The 14347-nt window shown below is 32.5% G+C and overlaps 2 protein-coding genes across 2 annotated transcripts; both read left to right on the top strand.

The window, feature by feature from the left end:
• Positions 1–1402: 1402 nt before the first annotated feature.
• LOC130975923 (F-box/kelch-repeat protein At3g06240-like) lies at positions 1403–2614 on the top strand. Its single transcript, XM_057900639.1, has one exon. It carries the CDS (start codon positions 1403–1405, stop codon positions 2612–2614), a length of 1212 nt encoding a protein of 403 aa, XP_057756622.1.
• A 9094-nt stretch (positions 2615–11708) lies between these two features.
• Positions 11709–13262, top strand: LOC130972986 (F-box/kelch-repeat protein At3g06240-like). The gene is made up of 2 exons (XM_057897347.1): positions 11709–12881; positions 13142–13262. Exon 1 carries the CDS (start codon positions 11726–11728, stop codon positions 12863–12865), a length of 1140 nt encoding a protein of 379 aa, XP_057753330.1. The 5' UTR covers positions 11709–11725; the 3' UTR covers positions 12866–12881; positions 13142–13262.
• The last annotated feature ends 1085 nt before the right edge of the window (positions 13263–14347 follow it).

Below are 14347 nucleotides of genomic sequence, written 5' to 3'. Positions count from 1 at the left end.
TTGGCTCTTTAATGATTAAAGATGACGTAATGAATATGCAAGTAAAATTAGTTATGTAAAATTTAAAGATGTTTTATTTTATCAATTATATACACAAATATACACTTTTTTTTAATCATGTTGTTAATGCAATTGGTTTTAAGTAGTTTTCTAGTAAATTATGATAGACATAGATAAAAATAAATTAATGCTTAATCACTTTGTATGTCAAACCACAAAATTTAAAATAAAGAATGCAGTATAATTTTTTAAGGTAACTTTTTACATACAAAATATACCAAAACGAAAGACTTTAAAAAAAAAAGAGAAAATAAAACTATGGTATAAATTTATTAAGCACAGTATTTTGATTAAAAAAAGTTGGTTATTCGAATATTTTTATTTGATCAATTTATTATAGTATAAATATTTTGATGTTAATTGCACAGTATTTTGTGAAAGATAAAAGTAAAAAATATTATATAAATAATTAGAATATTAGAGTGAAAAATATATTGAATAAAAAAGTTTAATTTAGATTAATTTGTTACCGAACTAAATAGAAATATTAAATAAATCTAATTTTACTATTTTATACACTTTTTAAAATAAATCCTTAAAAATAGGACGTATATATTTTACTTTTATAAAATTTAAAATAGTTCAATAAGTATCTTTTAAATATTGTTATTTATTCGATTTTTTATCATTAATTTGAAAAAACACATTTAAATATATTTATTATCTTTTTTAATTTAAAAAAATTTAAAAAACAGATAATTAAATTAAAATTTTAAATTTTAAATTTAAATTTTCTTAACACTAATATATCATGAACAAAACCTTAAATATTTTTTTAAAAACAGATTTTAACTAACCACCTCTTCTCAGTGGTAACTAAAGAAAACCTTTCCTCTGTGAAAACTGAAAAACCAGGGCTGCAGCGCCTCCCCTCCTTGCCGCGTTCGTCTTCTCCCGCACCGCGCACCTCCCCCGCGACGAGCTCCCCCTCCCCCTGCGAAGAACTGCTCCATCCGCGACGCGCAGCTCCATAGGCGCCCCGCCTCTTTCGTCCTGGGTCTCCTCGAGCGTCGCGATCCTTCTTCGTCTAAAGTAATTCTGCTTGTACAACTATGTATGATTGGGAGTTTTGTAAAATGAATATAATGTAGATGTGCTAAACTCTAAATTTTAAAGAATAAGTAACATTTTTAAATTCAGAAACTTACCTAATAAAATTTTTTTGGAACAAAAAGATCCGATACGATATTTTTTATGGACCCATTTAAAAGATAACTTTTTTTTTTTTCCAATAGACAATCTAAAACTAACCCTTTTTTGTTTTTTCAAGGCAATTTCAAGACCGGGGAACCGGAGTTGAGTGAATTGGTATATGAATTGAGAAAAGCTCCGCAACCCAAGTATGGATAAGAAGAAGAAGCTGAAGCACACCGTGAACAAAGTAAAAGAGCAATCGAGCATGGAGAAGAAGAATCAGAATGACAAGAGCAAGAGCATTCACGACATCCTCCCTCTTGACCTGATTCACATAATCCTTCTGCGGGTGCCGATCAGACATCTCGCTCGCCTCAGATGCGTTTCCAAGCTCTGGTGCTCTCTAATTTCTGATCCTGACTTCGCGGCATTGCATTTTTACCACTCTACTACTGCCAGCAATGCATGCCTCTTCATGGAAAACGACACTATGGCTGACTTGACTTACTTGGACGACAACGATGCATCACAAAAAGAGGTGTGTCTCCCTTTCCAAAAGAAAGCACGTTCTGGTTTTGTGGTCTTGGGATCTTGCAGAGGCTTTATTCTCTTGCATGGAGACCCACATTTCCTTGTGGTATGGAACCCACTCACAGGATCCAACAAAAGAATATCCTACTCTCATATTGTTCATCGTAGTAAGCCCCCTCGCTATGGCAGGATTGCCTACCGTTCGTATCTGCATGGATTTGGTTATGATGCATCACAGGATGATTACTTACTTCTTGTAGCTTGGAGCGATTGCAAAGGACATTATCATTTGGATTGCTTTTCCCTGAGAACCAATTCATGGATTAATCTTGATGCTGCTGTCCCCAAACTCTTGGGTTTTCGTTACTGGCATTCTGGTGGGTTGTTCTTTAATGGTGCTGTTCATTGGGTGCCTTTCGATCTTGAAGATTACAGGGATGCTATTGTTATCTTTGATCTCAAGGAAATGACTTTTTCAACTATATCTGCGCCGGAACAACTGTCAGGCTCCTCTCCAAGTGTTGCCCTACTCGGAGGCTGCCTAGCCTTGTCTTCTCCCAATGATGATTGCCGTAACACTGACATATGGGTGATGAAAGAATATAAAGTGCACTCATCTTGGACTCTCTATCAGATTCCTTGCTCGGTCTTCCTGCCTCTGTGCTTATCTAGTAATCGGGATATTATTGGAATAGGTTATACTTCCTGTAGTAAAACAGAGTACCTCATATATAATGTCAGAGGAGACCTGCTCAAGCATTTTAAAAATTTGTGTTGTCAACTTCCCTACAATCGTCCCTATACTGTGTATGCAGAGAGTCTCTTGCCACTCCCCAGTGACATTAAAGATAAGGATAATAAGAAGATGAAGAAGGAAATTGGCATGTAATCATTCTCCTATGCTTTGGACGAAGCTATTCCTGTTTGTTTTCATTGCATTTTGCATCAAGTTCCAATCAAATGTGACTTTTGTTTCTGGATGCTGAAATTTGAATTTATCAATGCTTAGGAATCATTGATCACTGTCTTGCTTCTTGTAGTCCGGGCTTGTGGTGCACTTTTGAAGTTTAGATTATTTTCATGTCTAATACTTTGTCTTTTACCTGACCCTTTTTTTTTTTGCAGGCCATCAAGTTCACCATGAATATTTTGAACAACCTGATGTTGCTAAAGGTTAGCATCAAACAAAGAAAGAGAATTAGGAGCCAACATACAAGTGAACAGCTTGACACATGGGGAAGAAGAACATTTGAAAGGTGCAAATGAAGTTTAGTTGGTTATGCAAAACTTTAGATATTTTATTTCTTAGTTGGTTATGTAAAACTTTAGATGCTTTATTTTGCAGATTGCATAATGTACTTTTCTTTTATCATGTCAAAACCTTATGAATCCAATCTAGAAGTTTTAATTGTAGATTCTTTTGGGGATAATACGTTTCTCCTGCAAACTTGAGATGCTAGGTGTGGAGTCTAGTGAATTTGTCAAATGAATCTCTTGTAAAATTTCTGTTTATCTCTGTTTTATCGAGCAATGACATTCCTTAATCCATATGATGTTTCTTGCAAGTATCCAATCATATTCTCAGGAAAACTTAACAACATGAAAACCACTACTCATGAAAAATTTAAGTCATCTAACATTAAATTTGATTGGTTTAAAACCATAGATTATTAATTCTTATTGTTATGAAATTTCTTATATTAAACTTACTGCTTAATTAAGGAATATATAGTAGAGGAGTTAGTGAAACTACTTAAACACGTTTTAATATGTCCTACTCTGCTATTCTTTGCACTACATTATTCCTGATTGGTTTTATTACTTTGTGATCAATGTAAAAATACTGAGCAAGATGCATTGTGCATCAAGTTGCATTCAGATTTGAGTTTTAACTATTCATGGTGAAACTTGATGTATCAAATGCTAAGGGAATCATTAATAGCTGTCTTGCTTCCTACAATCTAGTATTGTGGTGAGGTATGCTTCGTTATTGTGCCGAGTGCTATACATAAATATACTTTTTCTTATTGATTGTATACTTTCAGTTAAGATGTTGGCCTTGGCAACACCTTAAATAATTTTTTGTTGATGTGTATCCTTTGTAATATTATTAGGTACATCACAATGAAATAAGACTCATAAGATTTATCTTAATGTCATACAAGTACTCAATATGTGACTGATAAAATTTGTTGCTGGCCAATTAATTGCTACCCATATAAGGCAAAATTGAGGACTAGTGAACTCTTTAAGAATTTGTCGCTAGCTAACAGGTTGTTATATGTACAAGACGAGATTCGAATTTTCGCCATTTACTTAAACGGACTAGTGAGCTAACCACCAAACCGCTCCAACTTCATTGAAAGGTTCAATGCATGAAAGTGCATGGTTAATGTTTGGGCGTCTGGGAGTTTATGAGGCCAAAATCCTGGCTATATATGTATGGAATAATTCTATATCTAATTTAGCTTGAATTGAAGTCCATTTAAAATTTACCATCATGAACAAGAATGAGTTTTGCTTAAAATAGTTAAAATATGATTGTGAATTTTGTAATAATTTGTGAAAATTTTATTGTTTGTAGGGAAATTAATCATCATTGGCAACAATTGCCGGCATTGAGTAGGGATGTTAATGGATCAGATCTGATCTACATATCTGCCATATTTATCCGAATCTAATCCGAAAATTGAGGTTATGGATTTGATCCGCAAGGCTATCGGATCAGATCCGCACACTTATAGGATCGGATTTCGGATTTTATGTAGGTATCCATATATCAGTTCAGCATATGCACATATCCACAAAAATAAATAAATAAATAATTAAAATTCTTCTTATGTTTTATTTCAACTAATAATTATCATATATGTTGTATTATTTTAATTTTATTCTTTAAGAAAAGTATGTTTAATATTATTTTAAGAGTAAACATATTTAAAAGAGTAGAAAAAAGGAATTTTGTTAATATTTTTTTAATAAAAATAAATTTTTAAAAATATTTTTGTGTTTTGCGGATATATCCGATATCTGATATCATATCCGTAAATGTGCGGATTGTATTCAAGTTTAAAAGCCGCATATATTAAGTCCATCTGATGATTCTAGTCCGGATCGGATCTAGATTTTCATCATATCAAATCCGATCCGATCCGATTCGCGTTCACCCCTACCATTGAGGAAGTCAGAGATTGAATATTATGCTATGTTGGCCAAAGGTTGGAGTTCACGTTACAATGAAAGTAAGTTCTTAATCTTATACCTCCCATCTTCTGCTGTTTCTCTTAAATGTTATGATAGCTTGCTTTACAAGTCCCAAATTACTTACTTTGATGTAATATTCATATAGCTTATTAGGTTATTCCAGCTTAGAACATTACTTAGTGCCATATAAAAAAACTGGTCTAATACTATACACAAGTCTCAAGTAGAAAGAGTATCACATCAAATTGAATCATATGATTGAATGTCCTAACATACAACCTTACCAATATTTCACCCCTTTGATTTATGTTTTTAGTGACTCTTAAGGGGCAGACGAAAAAGGGTATGAGCATTGTATTCTCTTATGCTTTACTAGTAACATTTTATTTATGTTAATTTTGATCACATTATGATATGATGGATGATATTCTTTATGTTCTATGCAGGCCATGGAGTTTTGTGACTGTGATGGCTTAATTCAGACAATAATTTTGTGAATATGTCATTTTCTAACTGATTTTATGCGCCAAGATTAAGCAATCTTGGATTCATTACCTAGTTAGTATTAAGGTTCCATCTAGCTATAGTGTATAATAACATGTTATAGTTATGAACCAATTTGAGCTTGCATTACTATTACTTTTGCTTATGATCCATGCTTCGGCATAAGCACTTAATGCAAAATATGTTAGTCAAATGGGTTCAATTAACAGTTTACCTCCATTGTTAAGTGGAATGGTGCAACTACTTTAATATGATTTGAAGAGACGGAACTTCTCGTGGATATTTGTGCTGGGACAAGGGAAGTGTAGCAGTGTATTTTTATATCGATGGTGGCGAAACTATGATATGGTCATATGGGTATTGAAACAGGGGAGGCTACAACATTATCCGCGTTTTTTTTTTTCTAGTTTGACTATTAATAAATCTGATAAGAAGAGAAAAAAAGATATGTCAAATGTCTCCTGTTTTGCAACTACTTCAGAGCTTGCTTGGTTACCTACTTTCATTTCGCAATGAGAAATTAAATTATTTTTTTTATTGCACTTTCTTTTAGAGCAACGTTAAAATTTGGTTAAATTTATGATTTATTTGGTTGGTAAAAATATTTTTTATTTAAAGTTTTAGTATTTTTTATTTATAGGATTTCATGAGAAAAGAAAAAAAAAATTAGAAATATAATAAAAAAATTTTAGTTAAACTGATCTTTATTACGGTGAAGTGTCAACACTTAAGACTTAAGAGGCTGAAACAAAAAAAAAAGCTAAGCATTTATATATATATATATATATATATATATATATTTGCATTTAAGGGGTGGTAATAGGATAAATACGAGAGAATTTTGTTCAACTTGATCTTGTTCTGCCATATAATAACTTGCATAAAATTTTTCTTGTTTTTATATACGAATAATAAAAATTTAAACTTTAACCTATTATGCAGATATTTATTATTGCTGTTCTTATAATTATTAAAATTTAACAAATAAAATTAAATTTATTTAACTATTATCACATATATAATATAAATTAAAATTAAAATTTAAAATAATATAATGTTATTATATATATATATATATATATACTGATACGGATAAAAGTACGTACTATTTAAATTTAATCTTCGCTCTATCCCATTCGAAACGCAATTTAGCTAAAAATTTGCCCCACTCGGGCGAATAGTTACCCCATCAGATAAGTAGGGACAAGATAAGTATCAGCTTTGGAGAGGAATTTTCTTCTTGTGTAACACCTTACCAAATAGAGCTTTATGCCTAGGACGTAAATCAAAGGTGGTGAGACGCTACGACCTCTAAAACAAAAATACGTAAATAGATATATATGAAGAATAGTTTAACTAGGAGGTTTGGAAGAAAAGATGAACAAAATAAGACCGAAAATGCGTCACACTCGAAAAGCGATGAGATAGAAGGCTTATACAGAAAACTAAAAAGACATGTATATAAACTGAATTTCAAAATATAGATACATAAGCAAGTTCTAAACTCGACCTGCGAAGTAAAGGTCGGCTAAAATATATATATATATATATATACAACCCTAGAAATAAACCAACAGATAAATATAAATTCTATTTCTCCAAATCAACCACTAAGAGGGACAAAACACAATGTATGTGTGTGTGTGTGTTGGAGAATCTATACACATATATAAACATCTCCATACATATATATATAAACATAAACAAAATACACACACCAAGTTCCAAGATAGATCTTCGCTTTAAGAGTTACCAGAATGCTTAGTGCGGTGCCTCGCGTCCTGTATCTGAAAACAACAACATATATATGAAATGAGAACCGAAGGTTCTCAGTATGATAAAGGTGTCCACATAGATAATATATAAGGTCTTGGAAAAGTTAGAGGCAATCCTAGAACTTCGATACATATATTCAAAACTTAGAGTTATACTTTAAATCAGAAATCAGGTAAACTATCTAAGGTACTTATATTCTAATCTAAATATAACTTAACACTTCAATCTCACTCTCCTCCAGTCTTCCAAAACCCCAGTGAAACAACCCTCAGTATCACCTCAGCCAACATGAGAGATTTCTCAGTTGCATAGACATATAATGCAGACAAGAAAAATACAGATAGAATGCAATTACAGCAAATAAATCAGATATCGGTTAGTCACAGGCAAGCACATAGGCAATCCAAAATAAATCCATAGACAAATAAGTCATACAAATGCATATGATGCATGTCTGTCGTATGGCTAATAAGCTCATTTGTCAATTATATAGTCAAACTCGACATATTTGGTAGCTAATCTAGACACTGTCTCTCTGTTGCGCAATAATACCATTAGAGAAAATACGTGCCCTGTCACCATTAGAGGGATTATGTGCTCTGTCACCATTAGAGGGACTAGATGCCCTGTAACCCTTACAACCAGAGAGAAAATATAGACATACTTGTCATCAATCATCCTCAATCATATCTCATTTATCATAATCATTCAATTTCATAATCAAATTCAGTTTTCACCATTCTCCTTCCTCATCTCTTTTCTAGAACAAGTGGACAATGCCACTGCCTCTTATCTAGGGTCTCAACTCTTAATCAAATTCAATTTTATTTTCAAATACATTTCTCAATATCATTCAATTTCATTCAAAAATCATACTTTAAAATTATAATCTCATCATTCTTCATTCTCTATGCGTACGCACACTTTGAGAAAATTCTTTTGGAAGTGCGTACGCACAACCCTATGTGTACGCACACTGTCCTGTTTTTCAATTAAAACCTTGTTTTTAACCGTTTTACCTTCCCAACAAGCTTGAAAATATTCGTAACACTTGTTTAAAACTTTTTTCCCAATTTTAGGGTCTTGAATCAAGGGAGAAAACAATAAATGAATAAAAAGATTTTATTTATGAGTTTAGAGCCGGTGACATAGATTTTGGAAGGATTGTGTAAATTCTCGCTTGAATTGGTGAATGTTGAGTTGTGAAGTATATGGTGGAAGAGATTTTTGCAAAATGGAAATGCTTATGATGAATTTGAGAATTTGGAAACCGGTGATGGTTATGATGAGTTAAAAATTTGAAAATGAATAATGAAATTATTGGATTATATGAGAGTGTGCAGGATGGCGTGGTAGTTTTTTTGCTGCAAGAGTGTACCAGTCACAATATTCTTGGAATGATTTATGGTGAGACAGTTGTTGTTGATTCCTTCTCTGCTGCATGAGTGTGTAAGGCCTATATCTCTGGCGTGGCAGATTCTCTACTGCATGAGTGTGCAGGGCCTATATCCCTGACGTGGCAGGAAGGCTACATCCAGGAAGATGTGTCGGGTTGGCATTTATAGACCGACAAGTGATATCACGAGCCAATAGGACAGGCATTCATCATATGCATCTTCTATATGCTTGTTTGCTTTGCTTAACTTTAGTTATGCCTAAATGAATCACATGTCTACTTGCCATTTGTTTACTTGCTATGTATGTATATCACTTGTACTTTACTTGTTTGCATTGACTGTGTTCTGGCGAAGGCTGTGGAACAGCGGTGCTATGTTAGTTAGAAATTCCTTAAGATAGAATACCCTGTTTATGGTTTAATTTATATATTTATTCTAAGCTTGAATATCTGTATCGGTGTGAAGTTCCAGGATTGTCTTTGCCATCCCAGAACCTTATATCTTATATACTGGGCACTATTACCATACTCATATGTTGTTGTTTTTTAGATGCAGGTCGTAACCCACCTCGGTGAGTTGCGAGATGGTGATAGAGCGGAGTATGATTTTATCTTTGTTTTATTCTGCTTTATTTTGATATAGTCTCTCTCTCATCCTTTGTATTTATATAACATTGTTGCCTTAGAGGCTTTATTTCTGAAAACTTTGAGAGATAGGTTGTTGCTCTTTTAAACTTCAAAACTATGTTATATTCGGTTTGACTAGCCAGCCTAAATTTCGCAGGTTGTGACTAGTCCTCTTTTTATATGTCATACTTATATATGTCTTGTGTAATTTAAGTACTACCTTTTATATCCTGGAGCTATCTACAAGGTTTTATATATATTATGTCTTGTTCTATCCATGCCTAAGTGTTTAGTTATTGTGGGTGAATGCTTCGCGTTTCGTAATTCCGCTTTACGCGACTTTGAGCTTTATTCTTTCATCGGGCTTCTAGTTATATAAATTCTTAGACATATATTATATAATATAAGTTTTAGAACTATTGTGACACTTAGTTTTTCTTTGCTTTACAATTAGAGGTAAGGTTTATGGTAATTAGGGTGTTACACAGTGAAGAGGAGGATTACAATATGGATAGTAGGCAACATCGTAGAGCAATGTGGTAGGCAACATCAGTGTGCAGACCAATATTTTAGCCAATATCTTGGAGTGTAATGTTGACCTCACCCCATGGAAGGTGGAATGCGTGGGTCTCGAGTCTCCACCGCTCGACAAATGTAGAGATTAAGAAATTGTCAAACATAAAATCCATCCACTCTACTATCCAAATCCTGCCTCCCTGATATAAGGCAATAGGATGTCCGGCGGGAGGAGACCAAGGTCACACGGCGTGGCAACAGTAATTGTGTTTAACATTTACTCTCGCATATTAATTTCGTCTAAACTATTAATTGTGTTTAACCATTATTGAAAATTCTAAACCAAGTAGATAAACATCAATAATAAATGCAACAGATACATTACGAATATAATTTGTAATGCTAATATTCATAACACTTACTAAAGACAGGACTATCAAACAATATATAAAAAATTAAAATCATTCATATTGCACTCTTCTAACCTGACTGTCACCTTTGAGCATCACTTCATTTAATTACCTATTAATTTTACTAATGTATTAATTAATAGTTATCTATTTTATTTATTTAACTTAAGTTATAATTAGTTACCTATTTTATTTATTTTACTTAAGTTACAATTAGTTACAATTAATTATACAAAATATCGAACTATACTATATCTAATTAAATATATATAAATTATATAACTTTGTCTATTCACTAAGTCCTACTACATTAAATAAGTTACTAAATCCTAAACATCTAAACTAATTATTCACCGAAAATAAAATAAGAAAAAATTACTAATCTCAAAATCTAAATCTCCAGCCACGTACCAAATAACATTCAATCTATTGATGTCTCTATTGCGGACATATTCTCGGGAGGTCATATTTATTTAAGGTACTCGAATTTAGGCGTTTAGAAACTAACAAAATTCTTAAAAATTGTTGAAATATACAGCAATCTCGACTACTGTGGCCTTATATATACGTTAGACAAATTGTATATATCTCAAGTACTGAGATTCCTTTCTCAGTTGTCACATATCTCAGGTGTTCAGTCCCCGATCTCGATAATAACACATATCCTGGGTGCAACCAGAATATGTTTCGGCATTACCCGGTCATTACACGGGGTCTCATATGTCGAGATATGTTCAATTTTTAACTTATTACTCAATATCCAAGATGTGTAAGAATATACATTTTTATAAATATTTCACATTTTATTTATTTAAATAATTTATATATTTATTTAATTTAAATAAAAAATCCTTAAAATTACTATTAATTTTATTATATAATATGTGACTTTAGTTTAATTTTATTTTAGGTCTTATAATATAATATGTCATATTTATAATGTTACATAAATATTTGTGAAATTATATATTATAAAATTTGATTTGACACTCAGGTATAAAATTTGTTATTTCAATAGTTGATTTCATTTAAGTTTATTAATAACATTACAATATTTATTTAATAAATTTAATGAATATATAAATGATTGCATCGTATTAGTTTTTTTTTATAAATAATATGATAATATCAGTATTATTTTAAAAATTATATCTAATATAAATTTTAATTTTAAATGGTAAAAATTAAAAATAATACTCAAAAAAATCCTATTGAAATTGCTCTAAATTGTAAGTTATAACTACTAATAAACTTTGATGATGAACTTGAATCAAACAAGCTTAGAAAATCAAGTTTATCCTTGAATTAAGATTTGTTGCTTATTGAAACTATTTTGGTTGGTTAAAAGTTAAAACCTTTCACCAAATCAACATTAACCGAAAAAAAAAAATCAATTGCTTCCCCATTTTTCTAAAATAACTCTTTCCAAAGTTGCATTATTTCTCGGAAGTCGGAACTGAAGAAAGGGGAAAAACGCGGGAAAACGCTCGTCTTTTTAAACGGATTGAAGGAATGTTCATATGAATTTTCTTCCTCGCCAAAAACCCTAATATCGGGACCGATAGCAATGAAGCAATCGAGCATGGAGAAGAAGAAGCTCAAGAGCATCAACGATCTCCTTCCTCCGGAACTGATACGAGCAATCTTACTGAGGATTCCCATCAAACACCTTGTGTGCGTGAGGTGCGTTTCCAAGCTGTGGAATACTCTCATCTCCGATCCCAATTTTGCAAAATCCCATCCTGATCACTCTCTCGCACCCTCCCATAGATGCCTCTTCCTCCAAGGCAATTCTCACGCTTACTCCGTTGACCTCGACGCACTGCTTCAAGATGATAAGGATGGCGTTGATGCAATAGCCATCTCTTTCCCTTTCAAGAAGAAGCCACCTTCTTCTGATGATTTCTGTCTTGTTGGTTCCTGCAGAGGGTTTGTTCTCTTACACTGCGAACCACGGTTTTTTATCCTATGGAACCCACTAACTGATTCCAGCAAAAGAGTTTCATACTCTCCTATGGTTAATGCCGCAACAAGCTATGAACACTTCTCTGTTCGCCGCGAAGCGCTTCTATATGGCTTTGGTTATGATGCGTCACAGGATGATTATGTAGTAGTTGTAGCATATAAGGGTAAAGACCGCGAAAACCATTTTGATCTGTGTTGTTTGAGAAGCAATTCATGGATTAATCTTGATGCTGCACTTCCCAACTTACTGGACTGGTATAATTTGAAATCTAAGGGGTTGTTCTGTAACGGGGCTATTCATTGGTCTACTCATGAGTACCGTTTTAACATTCTTATCTTTGATATAAAGCCAAGGACTTTTTCAACCATATCTGGGCCGGAACAACTGGCATGCTCCTATCCAAGTATCGCCGTACTACCAGGGTGCCTAGCCTTGTATTATAACAATCGTGATAGCCGTAACATTCACATATGGGTGATGAAAGAATATAAAGTGCAGTCGTCTTGGACCCTCTATGAGATTCCCCTTGTATGCTCTAAGTTTAAGCCACTGTGCTTATCTGCTAACGGGGATATTATTGGAAGATGTTATCCTTGGGAGGGTGAAGTAGGGTTCTATATATATAATGTCAGAGGAGAGCTGCTCAAACATGTTCAATATATTCATGGTGATCTTACCAGCCACATAAGGTCCATTGTGCATCTGGACTGTCCCTTGGCAGTCCCTAGCAACATCAAGTAGAAGAAGAGGAAGATGGGTATGTAACTTGTGCTTTACACCATTTTGTTGCTGTTAATTTTGTGTGTGTTATGATTGATTGAAACGAAATGAGCTTGATGGATTTTTCACTAAGTTGCAACCAAATGTGAGTTTTGATCATTGATGGTGAATTTGAAGTCCATTAAACCATGTCTTGCTTCTTATTGTCACGTCTCCCATTTTGGTTCTTTGAGATTAAATTTATTTCTGTTTTTCATGTCTAATGCAGTGAATTTTACTGGTTGATCTTTTCTGCAGGTTCTCAGAATCACGAAGAGGTCAAACAAAGGAAGGGAATTAGGAGTAAATACGGCTTGGACACTTTGATTGTGTTGTAAATAAAGTGTAGGATTGGCAAGTTGAGCTGGAAAGAAGCTCCTCAAAATTCTTATTCTATGATTGGGGAAAACTCAAACATTTGAAAATGTAATTGAGTTTCCTCTTGTTAAATTCAATATCTCTTTTGAATTATATATAATAGTAAACTAAGTAAAATAATATTTTTTAAATTATCTGCTTTATTTTTCCTCTCCTATATATGCAGTTGAAGTTTTGGATTTGCTTCTTTATGTTTTATTTTTATACAATATTTTCTTGGTTGCTTTATTTTTGACTGATCTATCATTAGATTCCTGCTCTTGTTCTTTGAATACTAATCCCTCTGTTTAAATGATTCTAAATGGCTTATATAAGTAATTGCCTTTTCTTTTATGCATTGATGGTTGGCGGAAACAATGTAATAGGCCGTGCAATTTATACACAGAATAATACACTTCGTTGTGAGATATATAACATGTGAATTCCAACTTGAAAATTGTGAATTTATCCATTTATCAATTCAGTTTTTTGAGTTATTTTTTATTTGTCAATAGTGAACTGTATTGGCTCATTAAGTTCCATTTTATACATGTAAGTATACAAGTATAAGCAAGAAATGGATCCTCTCTAATTTTTTTAACACTTGACAGAATCTAGTGTGATTTTTCACCTTTAATTTTATAAGTGGGACCAGAAATAAATAAGTGAAAGAGTAATGAATAATTAGATTAAACACTGCATACCATCCAATTTTTTTTAGCAGAAAGAATTCACTTCCATATAAGTATATAACCGTCTTGAATATAAGTCGAACAAACGTAAATTGTTAAATATTATAAGAGTAGTCCTGCATTGTTAAATATCTTGTATATTTAATTGTCTTGAATATAGGCTTTACAATTTTTAGAATTGTTACAAATTTTATATTGTAAACTATATTGTGAGCACTAATATCAGTTTTGTGTCTCTTATTATTTTCTGACTTCTATCTAAGTATCATAATAGAGAAGCCTATTTAATTTGCTTGTTCCTATATTTTTTTCATTTGGCTCTTTAATGACTAAAGATGAGGTAATGAATGTATAAATAAAATTGGTTATGTAAAAGTTAAAGATGTTTTATTTTATCAATTACATATACAAATAT

The sequence above is a fragment of the Arachis stenosperma genome, chromosome 4, assembly GCF_014773155.1.
Source record: "Arachis stenosperma cultivar V10309 chromosome 4, arast.V10309.gnm1.PFL2, whole genome shotgun sequence".
NCBI lineage: Eukaryota > Viridiplantae > Streptophyta > Magnoliopsida > Fabales > Fabaceae > Arachis > Arachis stenosperma.
Note: the sequence above shows the minus strand (reverse complement) of the source record. Positions and strands in the feature narration are given on the sequence as shown.